At 35.9% G+C, this 23865-nt stretch overlaps 2 protein-coding genes across 3 annotated transcripts in view; both read left to right on the plus strand.

Moving 5' to 3' along the window:
- Nucleotides 1–4160, plus strand: part of LOC117986258 (organic cation transporter protein-like) — a 65844-nt gene extending 61684 nt beyond the window's left edge. For both annotated transcript variants that reach the window (XM_069501833.1, XM_034973093.2), the window contains exons 6-7: nt 221–333; nt 1132–4160. In XM_069501833.1, coding sequence (XP_069357934.1) covers nt 221–333; nt 1132–1192 — 174 coding nt within the window. In that variant the 3' untranslated portion in view covers nt 1193–4160. The remainder of the gene's footprint in view (nt 1–220; nt 334–1131) is intronic.
- Nucleotides 4161–7369: 3209 nt separating this feature from the next.
- Nucleotides 7370–23091, plus strand: LOC117986470 (organic cation transporter protein-like). Its single transcript, XM_034973301.2, has 7 exons — nt 7370–7567; nt 17984–18153; nt 19280–19614; nt 20055–20375; nt 20476–21106; nt 21547–21656; nt 22058–23091. The coding sequence occupies exons 1-7, from the start codon at nt 7552–7554 to the stop codon at nt 22113–22115; spliced, it is 1641 nt and encodes a 546-aa protein (XP_034829192.1). The 5' UTR covers nt 7370–7551; the 3' UTR covers nt 22116–23091.
- The last annotated feature ends 774 nt before the right edge of the window (nt 23092–23865 follow it).

Consider the following 23865-nt stretch of genomic DNA (forward strand, 5'->3'; position numbering starts at 1 on the left):
TTTTTGCAAGAGACAAAGTATTAAATGTCTAAATTGCTTTACAAGAATATTAGGCGCTATGTTTTAAGCCAATAATAATATAGTAATTTGTAAGTACTTCCTAATTATTTGTATTGTGTTTATTTTTCCGTTTCTTGGTGTCCAACATTTTTCCATTCATTCGTTTTATTTTGTTCAAGTAAGAAAAGTGAACCTAATTATTTTCAATTTTCTTTTACAGGCCAAATTAAACCTTCACTTACCGATGGCGACGATAGCTGCTTTAAGCGCAGCAGGAGGCACAATAGTTCTTTTATTACCGGACACTGTTGTTTCTTCGAAAGAGAACGGAAGGTAATAATAAAGCTACTACCTCATAATCAATGTACCTACACGAATTACAACCTGAGAAATGAGAATCTAAATAATATCTAAATATATAAAAGAAAAAGGTGACTGACTGACTGACTGATCTATCAACGCACAGGTTCGGGCTGAAATTTGGCATGCAGATAGGATAGATGCATTATGACGTAGGCATTCATTAAGAAAGGATTTTTGAAAATTCAACCCCTAAGTGAAATAGGGGTTTGAAAATTGTGTCGTCCACGCGGACGAAGTCGCGAGCACAAGCTAGTTATTTAAATAAATTTCAAAAAATTGATACGTCGAACTGCAAACATTCCTGAAATACCTCAGTCAAAGCTTTTTATTATGCAAAATGGATTGAAATTTACTTAAGAAAACAAAATAGTATGTAGTCGGTAGGTACCTACTATCGTACCATAATAATATTCCATTAAAGAGTTCCAATTTCCTCCTTCCACCTCCATCATCAGAGACGCCCAATGGTACCATAATCATCAATTGTCATCAAGACCACACGTGTCTGCAAAATTTCAACCCAATCAGACTTCAATCATATCAATTTCGATGGAATGACAACATACGAACAATTCAAACAAATAAAAGCTTTTAAAAAAGAGCAGGTAGGTACCTGTAATAAGTACCTACCTAGATTTCGTTTATAACAAACAGATTATATAGATAATTGTGTGTTAAATCAACCTAGGTACCTATCTTTATATTTAGGGTTTCCTTTCGTGAGCCCTTGCAGGTCCTTCAATAAAGAAATATCTTATTCATTTACAGGAAATCTGCAAGCTCCCCCTGTAACGGAACATTTACGATCACCGACGATAGAGGTCACTAGCTGAACCCAAATAGTTATGTAATTCATAGGTACACCACAACGGCAATGCCAACTGCACGACAGGACGAAGGCAAGTCATCGTCACGCTGAACGGACCCATAGGATGCGTGTAAGACCCGGTGTCCACCACAGTGGAGAAGGGTGGAGATTTGCCTTACAATAGCCTAACAGTAGCAGTAATAGCTTAGTGGTTAAGAGTTCAGCCTCCAATTCAGGAGGTTCGATCGATTCGGAGTAATTGTATTGTTCTGAAAGGTGTGTGAAGTCTGCTGATCCACACTTGGCCAGCGTGGTGGACAGTGGCCAAACCCTTCTCATACTAATAGGAGATCCGTGATCTGCTATGGGTTGATCATGATGATACCTAACAATAATCTGGTTGGTCTGCTAAATACATTCGCTTCAGTGTAAATATAGATCTAAGCCTATGCGCCGCGTGAAAGCCTGTTACCTAGATTAAGTAGATATTAATTAATAAACAAGTGATAGTAAGATAAATAAAATTGTTATTGTAAAAATACAAAATACACTAAGCTAAACAGTAAGCAAAACAAAAACAATTAGTTTAAGTTTAATGGTTGTTTAGGTAGGTACCTATAGTCCGCGACAGGTTGACATGGCAATCGGGGAGGGAACGCCCCGCACACCCGCACAACACGCTCCTATTTCAAAGTATTTTATAGTCAAAATTAAATCTATCCCTGATTTGGAATTTCTCAAAAAACCAGCAAGTTCAGGTAGCTTGCTGGTTTTTTGAGAAACTACCACATTTTTAAGAAAACTTAAAAATAAGTTTAAATTCCAAAAAAAATTAATTTTCCTTTATTTCATAATATACCTACCTATATTTATTAAGGTACCTACGTAGGTACTAGGATTGAAATAACAATTGAAAAATTCGAATCAACAATTAGGGATGCAGGAATCTCAAATAATCTTTAGTTTAAATAAAGTTTAAATAATTCTAATAACTAGGTCATTAAGATAAAATGATTATTATGTAAGTATTTATGTATTAACTAATACAGAGAGAGCCAGCGCGTGCCACACCTTCCTTATTGTATAAAAGCTGACAGTTTGTCTTTCAAAAAGAAAATATAAAAAACTTTACACTTTGACGTAAGATTTTTTACACCTTTATTACCTGTTATCTCCCTAAGTCACCATGACTCAAACAAACATCCGAACAAACGTTCCTCCCAGTGTAGGGGCCTTCTCGACAATACGCAGAGAAACTTTCAGCTTTTATAAAATAAGGAAGGTCTAGCACGCGCTCTCTTAGGCTCTAAGACTATATTGTGAAAATGATAGTTGTAAATAATATTTAATAAGTAGTGTTATAATTTTGATAAAGTAAGTAGGTATCTAATACGATAGGCAATTTTGTAAATCTCAGGTTGTATATATTATAATCTAAAATAATATAGTTATAATTTTGTCGCGTACCTAATAGATATTAATTTTATATTTTAATCAACAATCGTAGTTTTCGTAATTGTTGACATCCTTGTCCTTTATCTTTATTCATATCCATTTAATAAAGTCTATTTGCAAACATAACCTATTATAATAAATCTAACCGATTTTTTGCATTTGAAAAAAATCCAGGTAATTATATAATGCTTAATGATTTCTTCACTTTTCGCAATTTAACAATTTGGCCTTTTGTACTTATGCCGAATATAATATTACTTATTACAAAACAAAATACATAGATACGTGTATTGACGTGTGATACAAGTCTAGAGTCAAGAAGTGAGAGGCATCATAATTAGGATCATAATAATATAAGAATCTTTAAAATAATAACAGGTATCTATACATTTTAGCTATCTATACCTAATAGTTTATCAATGTGAATGCTATACCTATAGAATATACCTAAGGAATGTCGTCGGAATACGTCTATCTTCTTATATAGTCCGTAAAAAATGACTCCTCACGCGCCATTTTAACTCATGACACAAAAAGTTAAAATGGCGCGTGAGGAGTTAAATTTTACGCGTTGAATACAAGGTTATTCGGAAAAAGGCCCTAACTCAAAAGGGGTCACTTTTACTATGAGAGCAAACGTTAAACTATGAAAAAGAGTTAATTGTTCAGTAAAATAGCTTTTTTCTCTATGTATTATTGTATTTAACTTAATTTAAATAATATATATATATAAAATGTTTACGTCATCTGATGATGTATCACTAACAAAAACACCAATTGTTGTACATTAAAGAAAATGCGATAAAACACTATTGGCTGAAAAACTGAGGGAAAAGTATATAGGTATATATCTATCATGTATTAGAAGATCATTCCATGGAGACAAAATAAAATTGCAAAATCATTCTTCGAGAATGTATTATTTTAGCATATTTAATGAAATATCCAAAACATTTAAGTAGCTAAGTTGTCTACATTGCGGTGTGGGTAATTTTGAACATTTAATTTTTATTAGTAAATAATTAAATACAACTAATTTATTCAGCCGTTTATTGTTTTTACATACAAATTTACATATTTAAAAAGTGCAATGACCCCCTTTTTGTTTGGTACCTAAGTCCTTTTCCGACTGACCTTGTTTATCAACGATCTCTTTGCAACAAGGTAAATAAATTTTGTAACCCTTAATTTACACAAACAAACAAGATTAGACAGTACATAGTTGTCGTGTCGCGTGTTAGAAAATACCTACTAAGAAAAAAAAATTACAAGTATTAATTTATACTTTAAAAAAACGTGACGAATGTTAATTTAATAGGTAATACCTACATATTATTCTCAGAGAATTTTTTATAATAATTGACCTACAAATTATTATTCATTAGGTAACTATTGTGATACTTTAAGCAAACTCGATGAAATTGTTGATTGTTTATTTAAGTAATGTAAGATGTACTAAGTACCTAAGTATATTTTTAAAAAGGAATTGTAGAACGAATAAATACTTTTTGAAATAAATGTGCATTGGAAAGCTTTTATTTATTTATCTACCTGCCATTTTCACTTATTATTGACTTAAGTAAACAATAAATATTTAACTTTTGTAGTTAAGACGTCGGCCTCCTAGTCGGAGGGCGGGGGTTCGATCCCAGGCACGCACTTCTAAATTTTCTAAATCAAGTACCTAAGTATGTGCGCGTTTTAAGCAATTAAATTTTAGAACTCTCAGGCATGCAGGTTTCCCTCACGAAGTTTCCCTTCTGATATTTAATAATGTTTTCAAAGGTGCGTGAAGTCTATGCCCAAATCCTTCTCATTCTGAGAGGTGATGATGAAGGGGCCTTTATGGCCAGAGTTCTTATGGAACCTAAGATTAATCTATCTTGTGTTGTGTTCTAATGTTGTGGCAAGGTCGACTAGTAGAACCCAATAGGTAGGTACAACTTTTTACGGTACCAACCTTCTTGTAGTTTCTCGAATACCAGAGTACCTAGGTACCACACTCTTAACTTCGATTCGAACTATGTAGATTGAAGGTACCTATCTAACTTAGATTTCTTGCTGTGCTGATAATATTATTAATATTAAAATCGTACCAAAAAGTTTCGAACACCTTCACTATCATGAAAGAAGGTCTATATATTTTATTATTTTACTATCGTAAAATATAAGCATCTAGGTAGGTACCTATTTTATTTATTTCAGAACATGAACATACCAAATTATACTCATATTTTTAATGTGTGTCAGTATGTCTATCTGCTATTTTTTCATGGCCTACAGATACCTTTGGTACAGAGTTACCTCCCGTTCCCACTTGTCGTTTGTCGCTTGATGTTCCAGTGGCAAGAATGTCATTGGGCAGTACAATATTTTGACACAAAATCGGTTTCCAACAAGTTTGAATAGCTTCATATTAAATATTGTATATAATATCGAATACCGCTGTGACATCCGATTTAAATCCGGGCCCGACAAACGACAAGTTGGAACGGGGGGTTAGACGGCTACTTTTGATTCCGGAAAATCAGAGTTTCAGGGATTTTTTTGAAATTTATACTCACGCGGACAAAGTCGTGGACATATACTTAGGATAGTATACGTGAGCTTATTAAAAAATACACGATATTTTTTAATAAGCTCAAGTATACTATCACTTAACAAAACTACATGATTTGTTTTTAATATTTTAAGAAATCAAAACATAGGTAGGTAAGTTTATACTTACTCGTATCTATTAAAATTGGTACCTAAGTACGAGTACTTAACCTTCGTAACTGATAATAAGTGATCGTTTATTATTCTTAACAATTGATGCAATTAAGTACGATTAAGTACCTGTAAAGTACCATTATTTATTAGGTAGGTAGGTACCTATATAGGAAACTATGCGTCAGTCTATAAATACTTATCTGTGATATGTTAGGTTAGGTCTGGTAAAGTAGTTAGGTAATAATTAATATGACGTACAGTACACTGCCGAAAGTAATGTAGATACATCGACTTTTAGAAGGAGATAGCAGATTTGTAGAGCGTTTTCCCTGTTGGTGAGACCGATAAAACGTCATATAGGAATGAGTGACGTAGACAACGCTCTACAAAGCCGAAATGTCATTCGAAAGGCATTGCTTTTAGCCATTTACTGTATGTATTCTTGTTATTATACCTAATAGATAACTATTATCAAAAACTAACTGGCGTGAGAGTTATCCATTATGTTCTCGAAGGTGTGTAAAGTCTGTCAATCCACACTGGGCCAAAATTGTTGGGGGACTATGCACTTTTTTCAAATCAAATCAAATTAAATCAAATCATTTATTTGCACGATTGCAGGTACAATGATGGTGTTACAGTGGTTTATTTACAGCTACAATCCGCCATACAGTGGGCATGCAAAATTTATTTTCTTATTATCTATTATTAATAAGCTATTTTTTTAACTTTTTTTTAGAATTATAATGTTCAACAGTCACATATCACATAATATAATATAATATCACATGTCACATAATAATTATCTACCTGTAATATATTAACCAAGAAATAATAAAATTAAAAAATAGTCAATATAATATAATCACATCAAGTCAACTCTAATTAAATTACCTTAAGATTACTATTATTATTACTACCTACATAAGTATAAATTGTATAATATTTTATTTTATTTATTTTACTTCTCATTCTGACAGAAAACCCGTGCTCAATAGTGGGCCAGCGATGGGTTAATATGGATGATAATGAACTGACGTTACGTAAACTTCTTGTTTATGAAAATTATTACAACCCTGGAATCCTGAATTAGTGGTAAGTAGTAAGTACCTACCTTCTAAGTATTCTTTGAATCTTTGACATATTCTGTTAACTTGCAAGAAGTTATCCAAATTTCGAAAAAAATAGTGATCTGTTGCAGCAAGGTCCGGGAAGTACGGTGGATGTCTTAGATATTCCAATTGAAGCTCCTCTAATTTGGTAGCCCACTTAAAAATACTATTGTAGTAAGGAACCCTCGGTGCGCGAGTCTGACTCGCACTTGGCCGGTTTTTCTCTTAAAATTCGAGTAGGTACTATTTGATCTTACAGAAAAAATATGGTAGGTACTTAAATTTTTAAAAGTTGACAATGGGGCCGATTCTCTTGTACACAATCTCTAAACTAAACTAAATCAACAGGTCTAAATCTAGTGCTATCCTTTTCCGCAAGCAACATTATCAATGGGATAGCAATAGATTCAGACGTGTCGTTTTAGTTTAGTTTAGAGATTGTGTACAATGGAATTAGCCACAATATCCACATCTGGGGGCACGGCAGTGCCCCTGCCAAGTCGAGCAAACAAAGGCACAACCGTACCATCCTTTTCTCGATTTTTTATTTCTACAAAAAGTATGTATTTTCAACCGTCCTCGACTCGAGTTATAATTTCTGAAAATCGTTTATTTCCGCAAAACGCTGTCTAGGTCTCTGATCGCATTTTTCATCACCTTAACCTTTATAAGACAAACAAAATTAAATACCCGCGTGGAATTTTGCCAAGATAACCGGCTGCATTTCCGCGCTGAACACCCAAGTTTTTTGACTAGGCGCAAAAAATATTGTAAAATTTTCGAAATTTGTAATTTATCTAGATAATCCATTGATGTGAATGTACTTTATAAACGTTCGTTGTGGCTATAAGCAAAAGCAAGGCCGATTAAACTGCTACTAGCGAGCGCGGCATTTTGTTTTACTTCAGTCGAATGCAGCTATTTGTAGCAATCCGGTGCTACGCTGTGCCTTTACAACTAATTCAAATATGTATCGGGAGATGATTGGATCATGTTAGAAGCGAATTGACTTTACAAATATTTTTTTAAATTAATGAGCGATTTAGGTGATTTGTAAAATAATTTAACACGTTGCCTAACAAAACGCGGAATCACGTCAAGATGGGATTATTTAAAAGTAAGTTGCAACTTATAATAATAAATATGTAATTAATAAACAATAGGTGACATAGTAATGCCGGTAATATTATAAATGGGAAAGTGTGTGTGTTTGTTTGCCCTTCAATCACGTCGCAACGGAACGACGGATTGACGTGATTTTTTGCATGGGTATTGGGTATATTATACTTTAAAGATCTAGAGAGTGACCTACGCATTTTTATCTCGGAAAATCAAAGAGTTCAAACAGGATTTTTAGAAACCTAAATCCACGCGGACGAATCAACTAGTAGGTATGAATAGGTATAAAGTGAAGTGTGAACAGATAAAGCTGATAATCTCGTCCTAATATAGGTAGATATTTTGAGATACTTTTAATAGGAACAAAGAAAATTATAAAATTGTTGAACTAGCCTCTCTATTTAACAATTCATACAATATGATACATATGTGAAAATGTACATATGTCTGTCTGTTTGTTACCTTATTTAACGCTCAGCCGCTGAACTGATCTTGACGAAATAATATGGCACAGAGATTGTTTACATACCGGAGATAGGCATATGAGTAGGACACGAGTAAATACAGACATTTTATCCTGAAAAAAACAAAAATTTCTCTCTAAATCTTTAAAAACCGCTACGCCACGCGGATTTTGTCGCAGGTATCAGCTAGTAAATAATAGAAATATTTTTTTTAACTTCTGTTCGTTTGTTTGTCTAGCTGATAATATAAATACATCTTCTGAATAAGAATTCAATATAGAAAAGAAACTTGTTTTAAATAACAAAGGTGGGCAAGGAAAACCTTAAACTTGATGTAGTACGTATATAGAGGTTGTGTTCATAAAATATCTCTTGAGTAATTAGATATCTATATAAAAAATGGTTAATTAAGTACCTATATAAAGTTTTAATAACACCAACAAAAATACAGCATGCTTATTTGGAAAAAAAATAAGGAAAATATTATTACGATCAAGAATACATAAGTGGAAACGATATTAATGTGCATTGTAGATCGCTGATTGCATATAAATAAATTTATTTCGTTTGATGATGTCATTGCGAAGTAAAGTATATTTTTTGGATACGTATTGCTCTTTGTTGCAGTATTAGTAGATATATGAAAATTAAAATACTTAAAAACAAATTTTCATAAATTAGTATCCTACCTATTTAGGGATTTTCATAGTGCAATTAGATAGACGTTGGGATACAAGGTGCTGGAAAGGTGACATCGCATCGAAAGGCGCAGTTTTTGTTGGTAGACCCCCACCACCACTAGGTGGACCGACGATATCAAACGAGTCGCAAGGAGCCGCTGGATTCAGGCAGCGCAAGACCGTTGCATGTAGAAATCCTTACAAGAGATCTATGCCCAGCTGTAAACGTCTGTCGCTTAACAATGCTGATTATGATGATAGTGTAATTGTGTTTCAAATAGTACCTGTACCTTTTGATATATTCTTGCCCATAGCACGTATTAAGATGTCTACAAACGTCTCGATATCATTTGAAGTCTGATTTAGGTATCAATTCTAAGGATATTCTTATAAGAAAGGACCGGGGAACCCAACGCATTAGGTTACTATCCCAAGAAAATCCTAACATTATGTGGTTAATGGGAAGGGGTAACAAACCCTCAGCAATGCGGAGTTGAAGACGCAGAGAGAAAATAGGATTTCAAGGGGTCCAATACAAAAGGGCGAAACTGTCCTCTTTGGGTCGGCACAGGGCGAAATCTCAGTAAAATTTTGAAGCGATTTTCTAAGGTAGAGATCGGATCTACCTGAGATACTCCTCTGAGAATGCGAGTGGATTACGTGACCCCCAACTTCATGCGCCTATGAGGCACGGTAGCTTGTGCCACGACAAGTTGCCGTCTTCCCAGAGCCGCATACAAGATGGAAAATCATCACTACAACTCTGCTTAAAAGATTCGTAAAAACCATCGATCTATAAAACAAATTATATAAAAAACCGGTCAAGTGCGAGACGGCAGACGGACAGTCAGACAGATAGACATATTGATCCTATGGGTTCTCTTTTTTCTATTGAGGTGCGGAAACCGAATAAGATAAAATTGTAACTCAGATTATTTTCTCATAACGACCTTAGATTAAAGATATAGAGCGCGTCAAACATTTATACCCAAGTACCTACAAGTGTGACGAACCGCAAACAGTCACATTCAAAAAACAATACAATGCTTGCAGTGTGTTTATACCTAATACTAGCTTATGCTCGCAACTGCGTCCGCGTGGACTACATAAATTTCAAACCCCCATTCTACCCACTTAGGGGTGGAGTTTCGAAAAATCCTTTCTTAGTAGATAGATCCTACTCTTTACAAAGAACACACCCTCCAAATTGCATGTCTCTAGGACCAGCGGTTTTGGCCGTGCGTTGATATTTAAGTCAGTCAGTCAGTCAGTCACTTTGAACTTTATACATATATACAGATTTTTTTAGTTTTTGATGCATCCTTGTTTGCTGAGGCCCGAGACCGGTTTTCAAAAAAGGAGAACATTTAAATTAATTAAAACTTAGGTACTCGTCTAACTTAAAAACATTTTGAGTAAATGTAATAACTCATTGTAGTCTTGTAGGTACTCGTAGGTACAAACTACGAATCATTTTCGTGCATCTGAATGATTATTATTTATACGAGTAGGTAATTCGTAAAACCTTTGTATTGTCTATCGCCGGATTAGAGGTCACAGGCTCAATAACTTTAGTACCCAAATGTATTTATGTAGGATTAATATATATATATATATATATATAGCTGTTCGTGCTGATTCACTGATTGACTGACCGACTCACTCATTTATCACCTCTCCTGAACATTTTTGTATGAAAAATTTTTTTTTTACTGATATATTCGTATAGAAGACAAAAATTCATTGGGAACAAAAATAACGAGAGAGCTGATGATTAAGGATTTCGGAGACAAGTGAAGACCACGCTTAAGGTATTGAAGATAGGTGGGGGGTGCTCGAGCAAATGTCAAAATGGTGAAAAAAAGATGGCCGCCAAACAAACTTCATCGGTGTCTATCTCGGAGAGTATAAAAGATGGAAGAGTAGTTTCTTCGCAAAAGATGATCAAGATCCGAAGGTCTACTCGACGAATAGAAAAAAAATTCAAGATGGAGGAATTTTTTTTCCATAGAAAATGTATGGCAAATAAAGTCCATATTTTGAAAAACTAACGCTGCATGCTCGCGGACCACTCCAGTGGTCCGCGCACCCACGCACCCTACTAGTATTATATATACTTACTTTAATATTGCACCACAAAACACAAATGACGGGTTACAAAAAAGTTAATTTTTAATATAGGTACAAAAAGGCTAAATGTGCAAGCTAAATTAGATAATCTAAATATATAAAAGGAAAAGGTGACTGACTGACTGACTGAATGACTGACTGACTGACTGATCTATCAACGCACAGCTCAAACTACTGGACGGATCGGGCTGAAATTTGGCATGCAGATAGCTATTATGACGTAGGCATCCGCTAAGAGAGGATTTTTGAAAATTCAACCCCTAAAGGGGTGAAACAGGGGTTTGAAATTTGTGTAGTCCACGCGGACGAAGTCGCGAGCATTAGCTAGTACTATATAGTTGGGTAAGTAATTAAATTACGATAAGTAATACACACCACTCGCTCTAGAATGCCTTATTACAGACCTGTTAGCTAAGTACGTTTTAACAATGGCTTAGCCGGGTTGTAATGTTTCACTGAAATCCATTACGCCTTAAGGGATGTAATCTTAGATTAATTTTATGTAATTTGAATTTAGAATATCCCGCACCCGAAGCAAATTCTGTTCTTTACAATTAGTTTTTAGTTCAAGCTGCTACTGCTGTCTCGCTTTGACGTATGATGGCGTCCCTCTCACTCACCATGGCCTCATAGATTATTGAGAAAATATCACCAGTAATTTAACTCCGGAAACTATTCATGCTCAAAGTGTAATAAACGATTTGCTCCCAGAATCTTCTAAAGACAGATAAGTCGGTACCTATTTAAGCTAACGAAAATTTTGATTTGATTATCTTGCGAGGTGTGAAAAGTAGAGTATTGAACTTTCGGGTAATACTATATTAGTCTTGGGCACCCCTGAACCTCGCACTTCACTCAGGATTTTAGATGCAACACGCTTGCTACGCTCGGGAGTAACTTTAAAATCTGAGGGAGGCGGACGACCACACGCACCTCTAACTTAACTCGGAGTTATGTGTGCAATATATAAAAAAAATCACTTGTTTTAACGGTGAAGGAATCGTCGCGAGGAAACCTGCATGCCGAGTTCTCCATAATGTTCTCAAAGGTATGTGAAGTATGCCAATCCGCACTTGGCTAGCGTGATGGACTATGGCCAAAACCGAGATCCGTGTTAAGCTGTGGGCCAGCGATAGGTTGATGATGGTATTTCGAGCAAATCGTATTTTTCAAGTAACAGCTGACTTATAGACGTAATTGACTTTCCTATTCACCTATCCTTAGAACAATAACTAACGAAGACAGTTATTGTTCTGAGCTAACTTTGGCAGCAACTCCATCTATGTCAACACTAGCTTCTGCCTGCGGCTTCGCCCGCGTGGCCTACAGGAAACAAATGGCATTTTTTTCAGAAACAAACATTATAACATCAGGACGCGCACGCACCCTGCACCAGCACCGAAGAAACCATATAACCTTCCAACCCCCATTTCATCCCTTTAAGGGGCCCCCCTTGGGGGGAGGGGATTTTCTCATAGTCGTTTCTTAGCTGACACCTAACCTCTAACCTAATAATATCAATAAATAAAACTGTCCCATACAATCTTTCATCCCCTATTTTACCACCCTTATGGGCAAATTTTTCAAAAATCCTGAAACACGTATTTCTTCATTTGTAACCGAAAACCCAAATACCAATTTTCATGCAAATAACTTGACAAATGACGGACTTTCATACAAACTTCCATCCCCCATTTAACCCTCTTAGGGGTGGAATTTCGAAAAATCCTTTCTTAGTGGATACCTACTCTTCACAAAGAATATACCCTCCAAGTTTCACGTCTTTAGGACCAGCGGTTTAGGCTGTGCGTTGATATCTATGTCAGTCAATCAGTCAGTCAGTCAGTCAGTCAGGACTTTGAATTTTATATATATAGATTATCAGTGAGATAAGTTTACGAGCATACCTACCAGACGCGATTATATTCAATTAAAATTTTAATCCTGTCTAAAAATAGTACCTACCTGCCTCTAATTTAAAATTTGAATATTGATACCGGCAATGTTTTATGCTATCTTTCATAATGGTTATTAGTATCCTTAGTAGGTAGGTATATTGTCCTTGCAAATGCTAAATATAATCTAGTAAATACGGCACCTTTATTATACTTATCTAATAATATCACACAAGGTGACTAGTATGCATTAATAATTAATTAGGTAAGTCCAGTTATTTTTTCTTCTTGCTTTAAGTAGGTACCTACCTATCTATCTATCAAAAGGTAAAAAACCATAATATATAGCCTGTACAAAATCATTTCTCACGCGCCATTTTAACTCTTTGGCTCTTGTCATGTCAAAAGTACACTCTAAAATCGTACTTTGTACATGAAATTTGACACAGAAAGTTAGAATGGCGCGTGAGATGTCATTATACTAAAAGCATTAAAGCGAATTAAGATTGCTTTTTGATCTTTATATCCTGTACCGTGAGTAGGTAAATTAAAGATCACTTGGCCAGCAGAGGATTATTGTATCCTCTGGAGTCTCTTCCGCTACCATAAAGAAGTATGTACTTAGGTATGTACCTATATAGGTATCTATATACTTTATTGCACCAAAAAACGTAAATAACAGGTTACAAAAAAAGAAAACTTAAAATGTAGGTAACTACAAAAGTAATAATATGGATATCGCCCTGGTCCTATCCGAACTTTAAACGATTGATATGGAGTAAAAGAAAGTACTATGTTCCTTGGGTATGACATACCAAGGCACAATAGAAAAATTCTCAAACGGTTACCTAAGTGTTCCGGTCTCAAGATTTAGTTTTTTTTTTAATCCTGGGGGAACTTTTTGGTTTTCTGAGATAAAAAATAGTCTACATGTCCTCCGGGATGTAAGGGTCTATCTACATTTCAACAAAATCGATCTAACAGATAAGTAGGTTTCGAAAATATTCGCATTTATAATAAGGATGGTTTATTGACACACAAAGCTGAAGTCAGAATCTTTACATTATTTAGTTTACCATCTACATGGTACGGGTACAGAATCGTATATTATTATACTATTTTTCCCTAGTAGTCCATTTCAGTTAGTTCGTATTGCTCCGAGTATAGCCATTAAAATTACGTGTAAGTGTAACCTTGCAAATACAGACTAATCTTATCAAAGAAATAACTGGATATCTCTAAAACTAGAATCAATATAATAAAGAATGAGATTGTACAAATCAGATTATCCTTATCATCTCTATCGGCTGGTAGACCTAATAAAAACGTTCATAACGCCGGCTAATGCACGCGTTTTTGTTTTTCAAGTAATCGTCATCATCATCATCATCATCATCAACCGATAGACGTCCACTGCTGCACATTGGTCTCTTGTAGGGACTTCCACACGCCACAGCACAGACTTGCGCCGCCTAAATCCAGCGGCTTCCTGCGACTCATCTGATGTCGTCCGTCCACCTAGTGGGGGGGTCTTCCAATGCTGCGCCTTTCAGTGCGATGTCGCCATTCCAGCACCTTGGGACCCCAACGTCTAGCGGTTTTCCAAACTATGTGCCATGCCCATTGCCACTTCAGCTTCAAACCCGTTGAGCTATGTCGGTTACTCTAGTTCTCCTACGGATCTCCTCATTTCTTTTTTGATCACGTAGAGAAACTCCAAGCATAGCTCTATCGCCCGCTGAGTGACTCTGAGCTTTCTTATGAGGCCCATAGCTAGCGACCATGTCTCGGATCCATATGTAATCGTAATTCTGATGAATTTCAGTTTAGAAGATATAAAATTGTCAGTTGATTTTCATGAACATATACATTTCAGGTTTCAGTACGGAACACATAATATAAAAGATAATTATATTTTATACTTATTAACATAAAAACACTATTGTACCTGGTATATCTAAGAAATGTTCTATCATATCCCCAGCAAGCCTTGAACAAAATATATGAACGAAAAAAAACTAATTTTGGTCTGATTAATTGGTATTATATATCCTCATACTTGTAATAACTAAGTGGGCACGCCATTTTCACGAAAATAAATTGTTTAATATTTTAGGCATATTAGTTCGATGCATTATGCATAAAGCATTACATAGTCTTGTAATAATTTGTTTATTGATAAATTATACCATATACCTACTTGATAGACAAAATTATTAGCCCAATCCAATAAAGTTGGATTAAGTTAGTGTTTTTTGTGTCAAATGATACGAAAAACATTTAAAAAAAAATAGTAGGTATTTATCACTTATTATATGAGCAGGACATCATTATATTAATCTTCAATAAAGTCAAAGTCAAATTATTTATTCAGAATAGGCAACATGTTACGCTTACTGATGGTCCAAATTGATAATTTGAAAGATGATATAGTTAAAACTAAAGCTACGAGGGTTCCAAACGCGCCCAAATCTGAGAAGAGCCCACAACAGTCACAAGATAAAATAGAAAAAATAGATCATACTACTTAGATGTTTTATACATTTTAAACAATAATAATTATGCTACGTATAATTTTCTTGTTATTTCTACTATGTAGTCATAGGTAACTTACATTACATGGAACAATGAATAATCGTGCCATTCCATTAATAAATACTTAAACTCCATACCTAATACCGAACCGGTCATTGCGCGGGAAAGACTTGGACATTTTGTTGCCAACTGACAAATTCTTTACATTCGTATGTTTCTGTGATGGACCTTCGTTATTTTATAAAAGCTGAAAATTTGTCTGCGCATTGTCCCCAACACTCATGGGAGGAACGTTTGTTTGGATCATGGTGGCTTTGGAAGATAACAGGTAATAAAGGTGTAAAAAACCTTACGTCAAAGTACTTATAAAGTCTAATTTTTATAGTTCCGTAACTCCAAAGGAAAAAGGGAACCCTTATAGGATCACTTTGTTGTCGCTTTGTGTCGAATAACAATTGGAAAAAAGTAAAAACAACCGATTTCAATGTACTACGCTGCCGGACAAAATCTTTTTGTTTTAAATATCTTCACCTTTAAATGAGACCAACCTGAAGAACATATTATATATTATCATACGTCATACACACCTACTTGCGATTCTAAATGGGAACCTCCGTTTTTGTGTCTGTTAAAAATACAATCGTATTTTTGTTGCATTGCTAATCTGCGCAGTTTTTCGCACGGTATAATTTTATAGCAACGCAAAACCTTGAACTATGTATGCAGTTTATTGCAAATCTACTAAAGTTAATAAATTTAATATTACTTCCGGAATATGCATTCAAAATAGATCTCCTGTCTCCATATAAGTTTACATACTTATGTAAAAGAGTCCTTATATTATATTAGTTTAAAATATTTTTGCCAGTTTATATAAGAAAAGAATCGAATAGGCTACTTGACTCATATCTAATTTCGTCCAATAAATGATTATTTATTATAGTATTTTGCTTAAGACAACGAAATATATCAATAAAAATTATTAAAAACGCAGGATGGATATATAAATCCAATTTTAAAAAATACAGTTTTTATTTTTATTTGAAACTCAGAAAACGCTGTCAGCCATGATGTGACGTCATTAAATATGTAAACAAACAAATGTCATCCCTATTGACTAACGTAGTATCCATATATATAAAATTTCAAGTCCTCCTGACTAACTTATATATCAACGCACAGCCTAAACATCTAAACAGCTGGTCCTAGATACATGAAATTTGGTAGGTGTGTTCTTTGTAGGTAAAGAGAACGTATCCACTAGGAAAGGATTTTTTGAAATTCCACCCCTGAGTGGGTTAAATGGGGGTTTGAAATTTATGAAGTCCACGCGGGCGAAGTCACGAGCATAAGCTAGTTTTTATATATTTCTAAAAACTCATAGTAAACGTAAAAAAATATCGTTTTCTCTTTATAAATTGAATAAGTTATTAAGTAAGACTTACAACAAAGTGATATTTGCAAAAATAAATTTGGGTTGCAGTCGTTAGTGATATAGGATCCCTTTAAGCAAGTCTTCGCGTGTTACGTATATTTATTTCACTGGTCACTCTAATCCACAACTTTCCTGTGGTCTTTATCGATGCGTTTTTACATTCTCGGATGATACAATACCGATAATACCGATATTTTTCATGTAAACTAGTATAGAAGTCATGTTTATTAAACTTTGGGAGGTTATTACAAATGCATGACGTCAGAGCACAGATAATCTATCGACCAAACATGGCCGACAGTGTTTTCACCTGTCTAAGAAAAATATATTTTTAAATTAAAGTTTTACGGTTTTTAGGGCGCAAAAAATATAGTGTTAATTTTTTTGATCTAATAGGACAAATATTAACCATTTAAGACCTACTTAAAAAAGTGTCAACTAGCCTAATTCCGCTATATCTACAGAGTGGCTCATATAGGTATTTTCAAGCTCTATGAACCTCTTTAACAATAAATACTTAACACATAGCACTTGAATACGACTGACCTTCATTCGCCAGCTTTCGAGTTCTTACCGTGGCCAGGAGCTCGGGGATAGTAGTTCAAGCAATATAGTACACGACAGGTCGAGATAGCAATCGGGATATGAGGCGGGGAGACGCCTCGCACACCTGCACAGTGCCCGCACTCGCCTGCACCGGGTTAGCGCGGGGGTTATTCGGGTCCGCGGGACGTCCCCACCCCGATTGCCATCTCGACCTGTCGCGGACTTATTCTCGTAGTTGTCAACCCTGAGTTGAATATTTCCAAGCTTATCTGAATAGCCAGATATAGAATAGAATAGAAAGTAAAATCCATACTTAATCAATATAACTATCATTATCATTGACCAGCTGATGTCCGCGACTCCCAATGGATTTACATTTTCAAAAATCCCTTGATTTTCCGGGATAAAAGTAAGCTATGTCACTCCTGAGTCTTCAACTATATCCATTTAAAAAGAAACGTCAGTTCGTTGCGTTGCATTGCTCCGCTTTGGCGTGATTGAAGGACAAACCAATAAACCACGAACAAACACTCTTTCGCATTTTCAATATGAGTAGGTAGTGATGCGAAAGTGTGTCTGTCTGTCTGCTAGCTTTTCACGGCCCATCAGTTGAACCGATTTTGACAAAATTTGGCACAGAGATAGGTTGAATTTGTTTTTATTATGCTTGATTATTATTAAAGTTTTACCTAGTCCACTAAGAGAAAATTAATTTATTATTGTTTTCAGTAAACCCCAGTCAAATACTTAATAAAGCAAAGCTACAAGGGTCCCCTGAAGAAAATGACGCCGTATCAGCTGTCATTGGAAACTACGGCCGATGGCAGTTGATGATGAATTTAATTTTACCGTTCTTCGCTTTCCCGTCAACTTTTCATTTATATTTGCCGACATTTACGGTAAGATAATTTCACATCATAAACTATAACCTAAACGTACAATAAATAATAACAAACAAATACCTAGAAGATACGTCTGAAACGGCAGACAGTTGGATATTGGGTTTTGGCAGACTTCACACACCTGTGACAATATCATGGAAAACTCTCAGCCATGCTGGTTTGTTCACGATGTTTTGCTTCAGCAAGTGATATTCAATTGATTAAAACGCACATAACTACGAAAAGTTAGCAGGTGAGGACCACTCTGGCACTAAGCTATCACCGCTTCAAGCTACTTCATCAATCATCATCATCATCAATCAGCCTATTTGCGCCCACTGCTGGACATAGGCCTTCCCAAGAGCGCGCCACCAAATACGATCATCCGCCTTCCTCATCCACCCACTTCCTGCTACCTTCTTAAGGTCGTCAGACCAGCGGGTTGGAGGTCGTCCCACACTGCGCTTGCTCATAATATTTAAGCAACATCTTGCAATAAAAAGATATGAAAAACGAATCAATTCCAATCCAATCCAATCCAATCCATCAGCCTGTTTGCATCCACTGCTGGACATAGGCCTTTCCAAGAGCGCGCCACCAAACACGGTCTTCCGCCTTCCTCATCCAACCGCTCCCCACCACCTTCTTCAGGTCATCGGTCCAGCGGGCGGGGGGTCGTCCTACACTGCGCTTACCGGTACGCGGTCTCCACTCCAGAACACGTCTGCCTCATCGGCCATCGGTTCTGCGACAGACATGGCCTGCCCATTGCCACTTCAGCGCGCTAATCCTTTGAGCTGTCGGTCGCTTTTGTTCTTCTGCGAATTTCCTCGTTCCGGATTTTATCCCTGAGAGTGATACGCAACATAGCTCGCTCCATAGCACGCTTAGTTTGTGGACGAGGCCAACTGTCAGTGTCCACGTTTCCGCTCCATACGTCATCACAGGTAGGACACAGTCGTTGAAGACCTTAGTCTTAAGGCTTTGCGGTATCGACGATTCGAAGACCTGTCGTAGCTTTGAAAATGCTACCCAGCCCAGCTGAATTCTTCTGTCAGCTTCCTTGAATCAATTTCACAAAGACAAATTCTTGGGTTGCTACATATATCTATGGCTAACTATTTCTCTCATATTTTAATTTCAGACAAAGTTAACAGATTTTTGGTGTAAAAGACCTGCCAATTTGTCAACTCTACCTGTAGAATATTGGATTAATTACAGTCAACCAATTGATGCCTGTTCTGTACGCATGCTTCCTGCTGGGATAACCGCTGAGAGTATTATGAACAACACCGCACCCATTTTAGACTCTTTTCTAAAGTGTACAGAATGGGATTATGACCGATCAGAGGTTGGAAATACCATAATTTCGGAATGGGACCTGATTTGCGATAAAGCCGGTCTCACTACATTATCAGAAGTAGCATTTTTAATTAGTGTTGGAGTTGGCGGAGTTTTGGGTGGGTGGTTTTCTGACAAGTAAGGCAGATTTCAATTTTACAAAATTTTATTCTTCCCGACCAAAACCAAAACAGCCCAAATTAATCAAATGCAAGCAAATCGGGAGACAACTCGAACAAAACCGAGGGACAAAGAGGCGTGTTATATAAAATTGACTCCCTTGATTTGCTTGTATGGGTTTATCGATCTATGGCCTCGTATCTGTCAAATAGATGGACCTGCTTTTATTTTTAATACGAACTCGGGTATGATCGGGATGAACGTTACAGTTTATAAAAAAAATGTTGTCTGGATAACAGTTTTTAATCAATTTTATGTTTAAGAATCATTCATGGATCAAGATAAAAATCTTAGATAAAGATTCTTGTCTTGATTCTAGATTTTAGTCAGATTTTAATTTTACACACATTTTGCGAAGTCATACTTATTTGTAACAAAACCTTTTGCCTTTGTTGCAGGTTTGGTCGTAAAAGAATTCTCATGGGTATGATATCACTACAAAGCGTACTCGGAATTCTATCCCTTTTCGTACATACCTTCGTACAATATATTTTGGTGAGACTAGCGTTAGGTCTAGTATCAGTGTCAGTGGTGTATGCCGCCTTCGTCCTCTCCGTAGAGCTGGTGGGCGGACCTTGGATAACAATTGCGGGATCTTTAAATTTCTTTCCACTACCTTTGGCGTACATAATAGTATCGCTAGTATCAATGGCTTTGCCAGATTGGAGAGATCTCCAACTTGCTCTTGCAATACCAGGACCTTGTCTGCTTCTACTCTGGTAAATAATATTTTTAAGTTAAAATATTTTTGTAAGTATTTATTACTGAGTAGGTACAACAATTTCCAGAAGACCTTCTAATCAAATTGTGTGATTTCAGGTTTATAGTACCAGAATCACCAAGATGGTTACTAAGTGTCGGAAAAATTCAAGAAGCTAAAATAGTATTACAAAAGGCAGCAAAGTTCAACAACAGAACAAATACTGAAGATTTAGATAAAATATTAACTTCGCACACAGCAGATAATAAGAGAGAAAATCCCAGTGTGTTGATGTTATTCAAAGGATATCTTCTGAAGAGAACATTCTGCTTATTCGTAGCATGGTTTTCGATGAGTATCGCTTATTACGGTCTCGTACTAAATATTGGTAAATTCAATTTGGGCAATTTGCACGTGACTTCAATAATACTCGCTGCAGTGGAAATACCAGCGATAGCATTGAGTATTCCTATTCTATTCAAAACTGGTAGACGGACGCCTGTGTTTGCCTCTATGATCATTTGTGGGCTCGCATGTATAGCGAGTGAACTGTTCTCTGTATCGCTTGGCAACGCTTGGGTTATTATATCATGCCTGATGGTAGGGAAGTTTACCATCTCTGGAACGAATGTGATGTTACCGATATATACGGCGGAGTTGTATCCCACTGTGATAAGAAATCTTGGCGTCGGTGCCACTCAGGTTGCAGCGGGACTAGCGCTTATCTGTATTCCATATTTATGGGATTTGGTAAGTCACGCAATAACGATTAATTACTTATTTATTAATTCCACTAGATCACAAAAGAAGCCAAGTAATTATGAATATAAATCCACACTGACAAAACATTTATTTGTATAATAACAAAGGTTTGAACCCGTCATAAAATAGGTGAATATCATGATAATTTCACATCCTTCGACCAAAACTGTTTCAACTCACAAACCTCGATTTTTGAGATAACCTCATTTTCTGATCTCTGACTCGATAATCTATACGGAAATAAAACTGTAGTGCATTATATGTATATTCAAAATATTTAATCCTTCAAATTCATTTAAATTTTAATATCTTCTATAGCGATCAAAAACCAGTTTGTCTTAGCTTTTGGAAAAGTGTTTTTGTATTGAAACAGTTTTGATCTAAAGGTGCGATTCATAAAATACCTACCTATTTGTGTTTATTTTCAGACGGCGCTAAATGCCCACTTACCAATGTCCACCTTAGCACTGTTGAGTATAGCAGGTGGTGGTGTAATTCTTTTGCTACCTGACACTAAATCCGCCAAAAACGAGATGGGGTGAGTAAATTGTAGAGTACCTACATCTTATAGTCACACCTACTTACCCAAACACATACACAGACACATGCATACATTGGGTTGGCTTAACAAGCATAAAATTAATTAATTGTCAATTGCTTGAAGTTTATTTACGTGATCAAAACAGAAATGAGGAGCACAACCCAAGCAATTGCGTTGAAATATCGACAAATAAAAACGCCAAATTAATCGTGGTATGTCGTTAAACCACGAAATAAGCCATATTAATCACTAATAGCTCACAAAGTAAGAACCATATTAATCCACGTAGCTCAACGGGTTGCGAAGCTGGTGTGGCAATGGGCAGGGCACAAAGTTCGAAAAACCGATAGATGTTGGGGTCCCAAAATCATTAGTTCATAACATTATATATTTTACAGAGAGTCTGCAAATGCTGCGAGTGATGGTACATGTCAAAGCACCGAAAACACAATATGAACCTAGACCTACTACCTCGATCCCTGATGTTACAGTTTATGTTTATGGAAGCACTAGCTGACGCGTCCCGGCTTCGCTCGGGTGAAATTTAGAAAATCGGCGTGGGGGTAGAATTTTCAAAATCCTGAAATAGGTACCTATGTATTACTTTTTTTGTAGCCGAAAACCCAAATATCAATTTTCATGAAAATAACTTGAAAAATGACGGACTTTCATACAAACTTCCATCCTCTATTTACCCCTATTAGAGGAAGAATTTCGAAAAATCCTTTCTTAGTGGATACTCTTTAAGTACAAAGTAGACACCCTCCAAATTTCATGTCTCTAGGACCAGCGCCGGTTTAGGCTGTGCAGTGTGCGTTGATATATGTCAGTCAGTTAGTCAGGTCGTGGAATTTTATATATATAGATTATAGATTATATTAGAATCTAGAATAGATACCAATTAGAAAAGGGAATTTTGTAACTTGACTAGTACAGAAGAAGAACCCAGCCCAGTGTATAGTGGTTAGAATTTAGAAATTAGATTAGAATTATTAATTTGTAAGAACTTCGAATAACGTCTTTGCCTTAATTTAAAGCGCAGGCGTTTTACAATGCAGATCTAAGAAGTTAAGTTATTTTGTTATAGTTTAGTTAGTGCTGGATGCAAGCTATCTCTGTACCTCGTCAAAATTGGTTAAATAGATGGGGTTTGAAAAGCTAGCACACAGACAGACAGACACGCTTTCGCATATTTTATAATATCAGTATGGATTATGGTCGTTTGTCGACTGCAGTGATTCGTAACTTTATGTTTGTAAATAAAAATATTATGAATTAATGTAAATAGATATTTGGGACCTGGGTACCTAGCCTACCTATATTAGATATTTTTAGACTATTAATAAATTTAGTATTTTTAAAAAAGAAATAGATTGTAGAAGAAGAAATTGGTGGTACTTCGGTTAAACAATCTCGAATCAAGAATAAAATAAATCGGAATCTCGGTTGGAACCGAATTAGCACCAAAAAGTGTTAAGTACAATATATTGATAAAGTACCTCAATAAATTGTCGTCATTGTTTTATTTTTACCATTATGATTTTACATGATTATCGGTACATTTGTATGAGTTTGGCGACAGCGGTTCCTATAGTAATTTTGGTGTATTGCACTTCCACTGTTTTTCTATTCCGTGATTACAATATACCGACTAATTAGATGATGTCCTCCTGACCTGTCCCCCAATTGTGTAAGAATAACCATTTCATGGCTATCGCAATCGTCAAGAAATTCTGCCCTTTGATTGGTTGATTCGCTGTTTACATTTTTTCACAGCCAATTAAAGGGCAGAATTCTTGACGATTGCGATAGCCATGAAATGGCTATTCTTACACAATTGGGGGGCAGGAGGCCGACGTCTATCACTTCTTTTTAACCACCATGTTACGCGTACTAAGTAATTTTACCAACCCTCGCATTTACGATTGATTAAGACTACATAAAGCCTTGTTCTATTCATCCATCTTAGACTGCTGGTCATTAGCATTAGTATGATGCTCAAGCACAAACCTATTATACATATCTCACACCCGGCTTTACTCACGTGTTTAGTCGACGTTAGCCCGACTAGTTTCGAACCCATCCGGGTTCCTTTTTCAAACCAACCTCAACCGCGACGCGTGCGCGAACTGACTCCCTTTGATGAGATATGAGATGAGATATGTACAATGGAAATCACTCACGATAGTTTAAACACAAACCTATT

The sequence above is a fragment of the Maniola hyperantus genome, chromosome 11 (assembly GCF_902806685.2).
Source record: "Maniola hyperantus chromosome 11, iAphHyp1.2, whole genome shotgun sequence".
Lineage (NCBI taxonomy): Eukaryota > Metazoa > Arthropoda > Insecta > Lepidoptera > Nymphalidae > Maniola > Maniola hyperantus.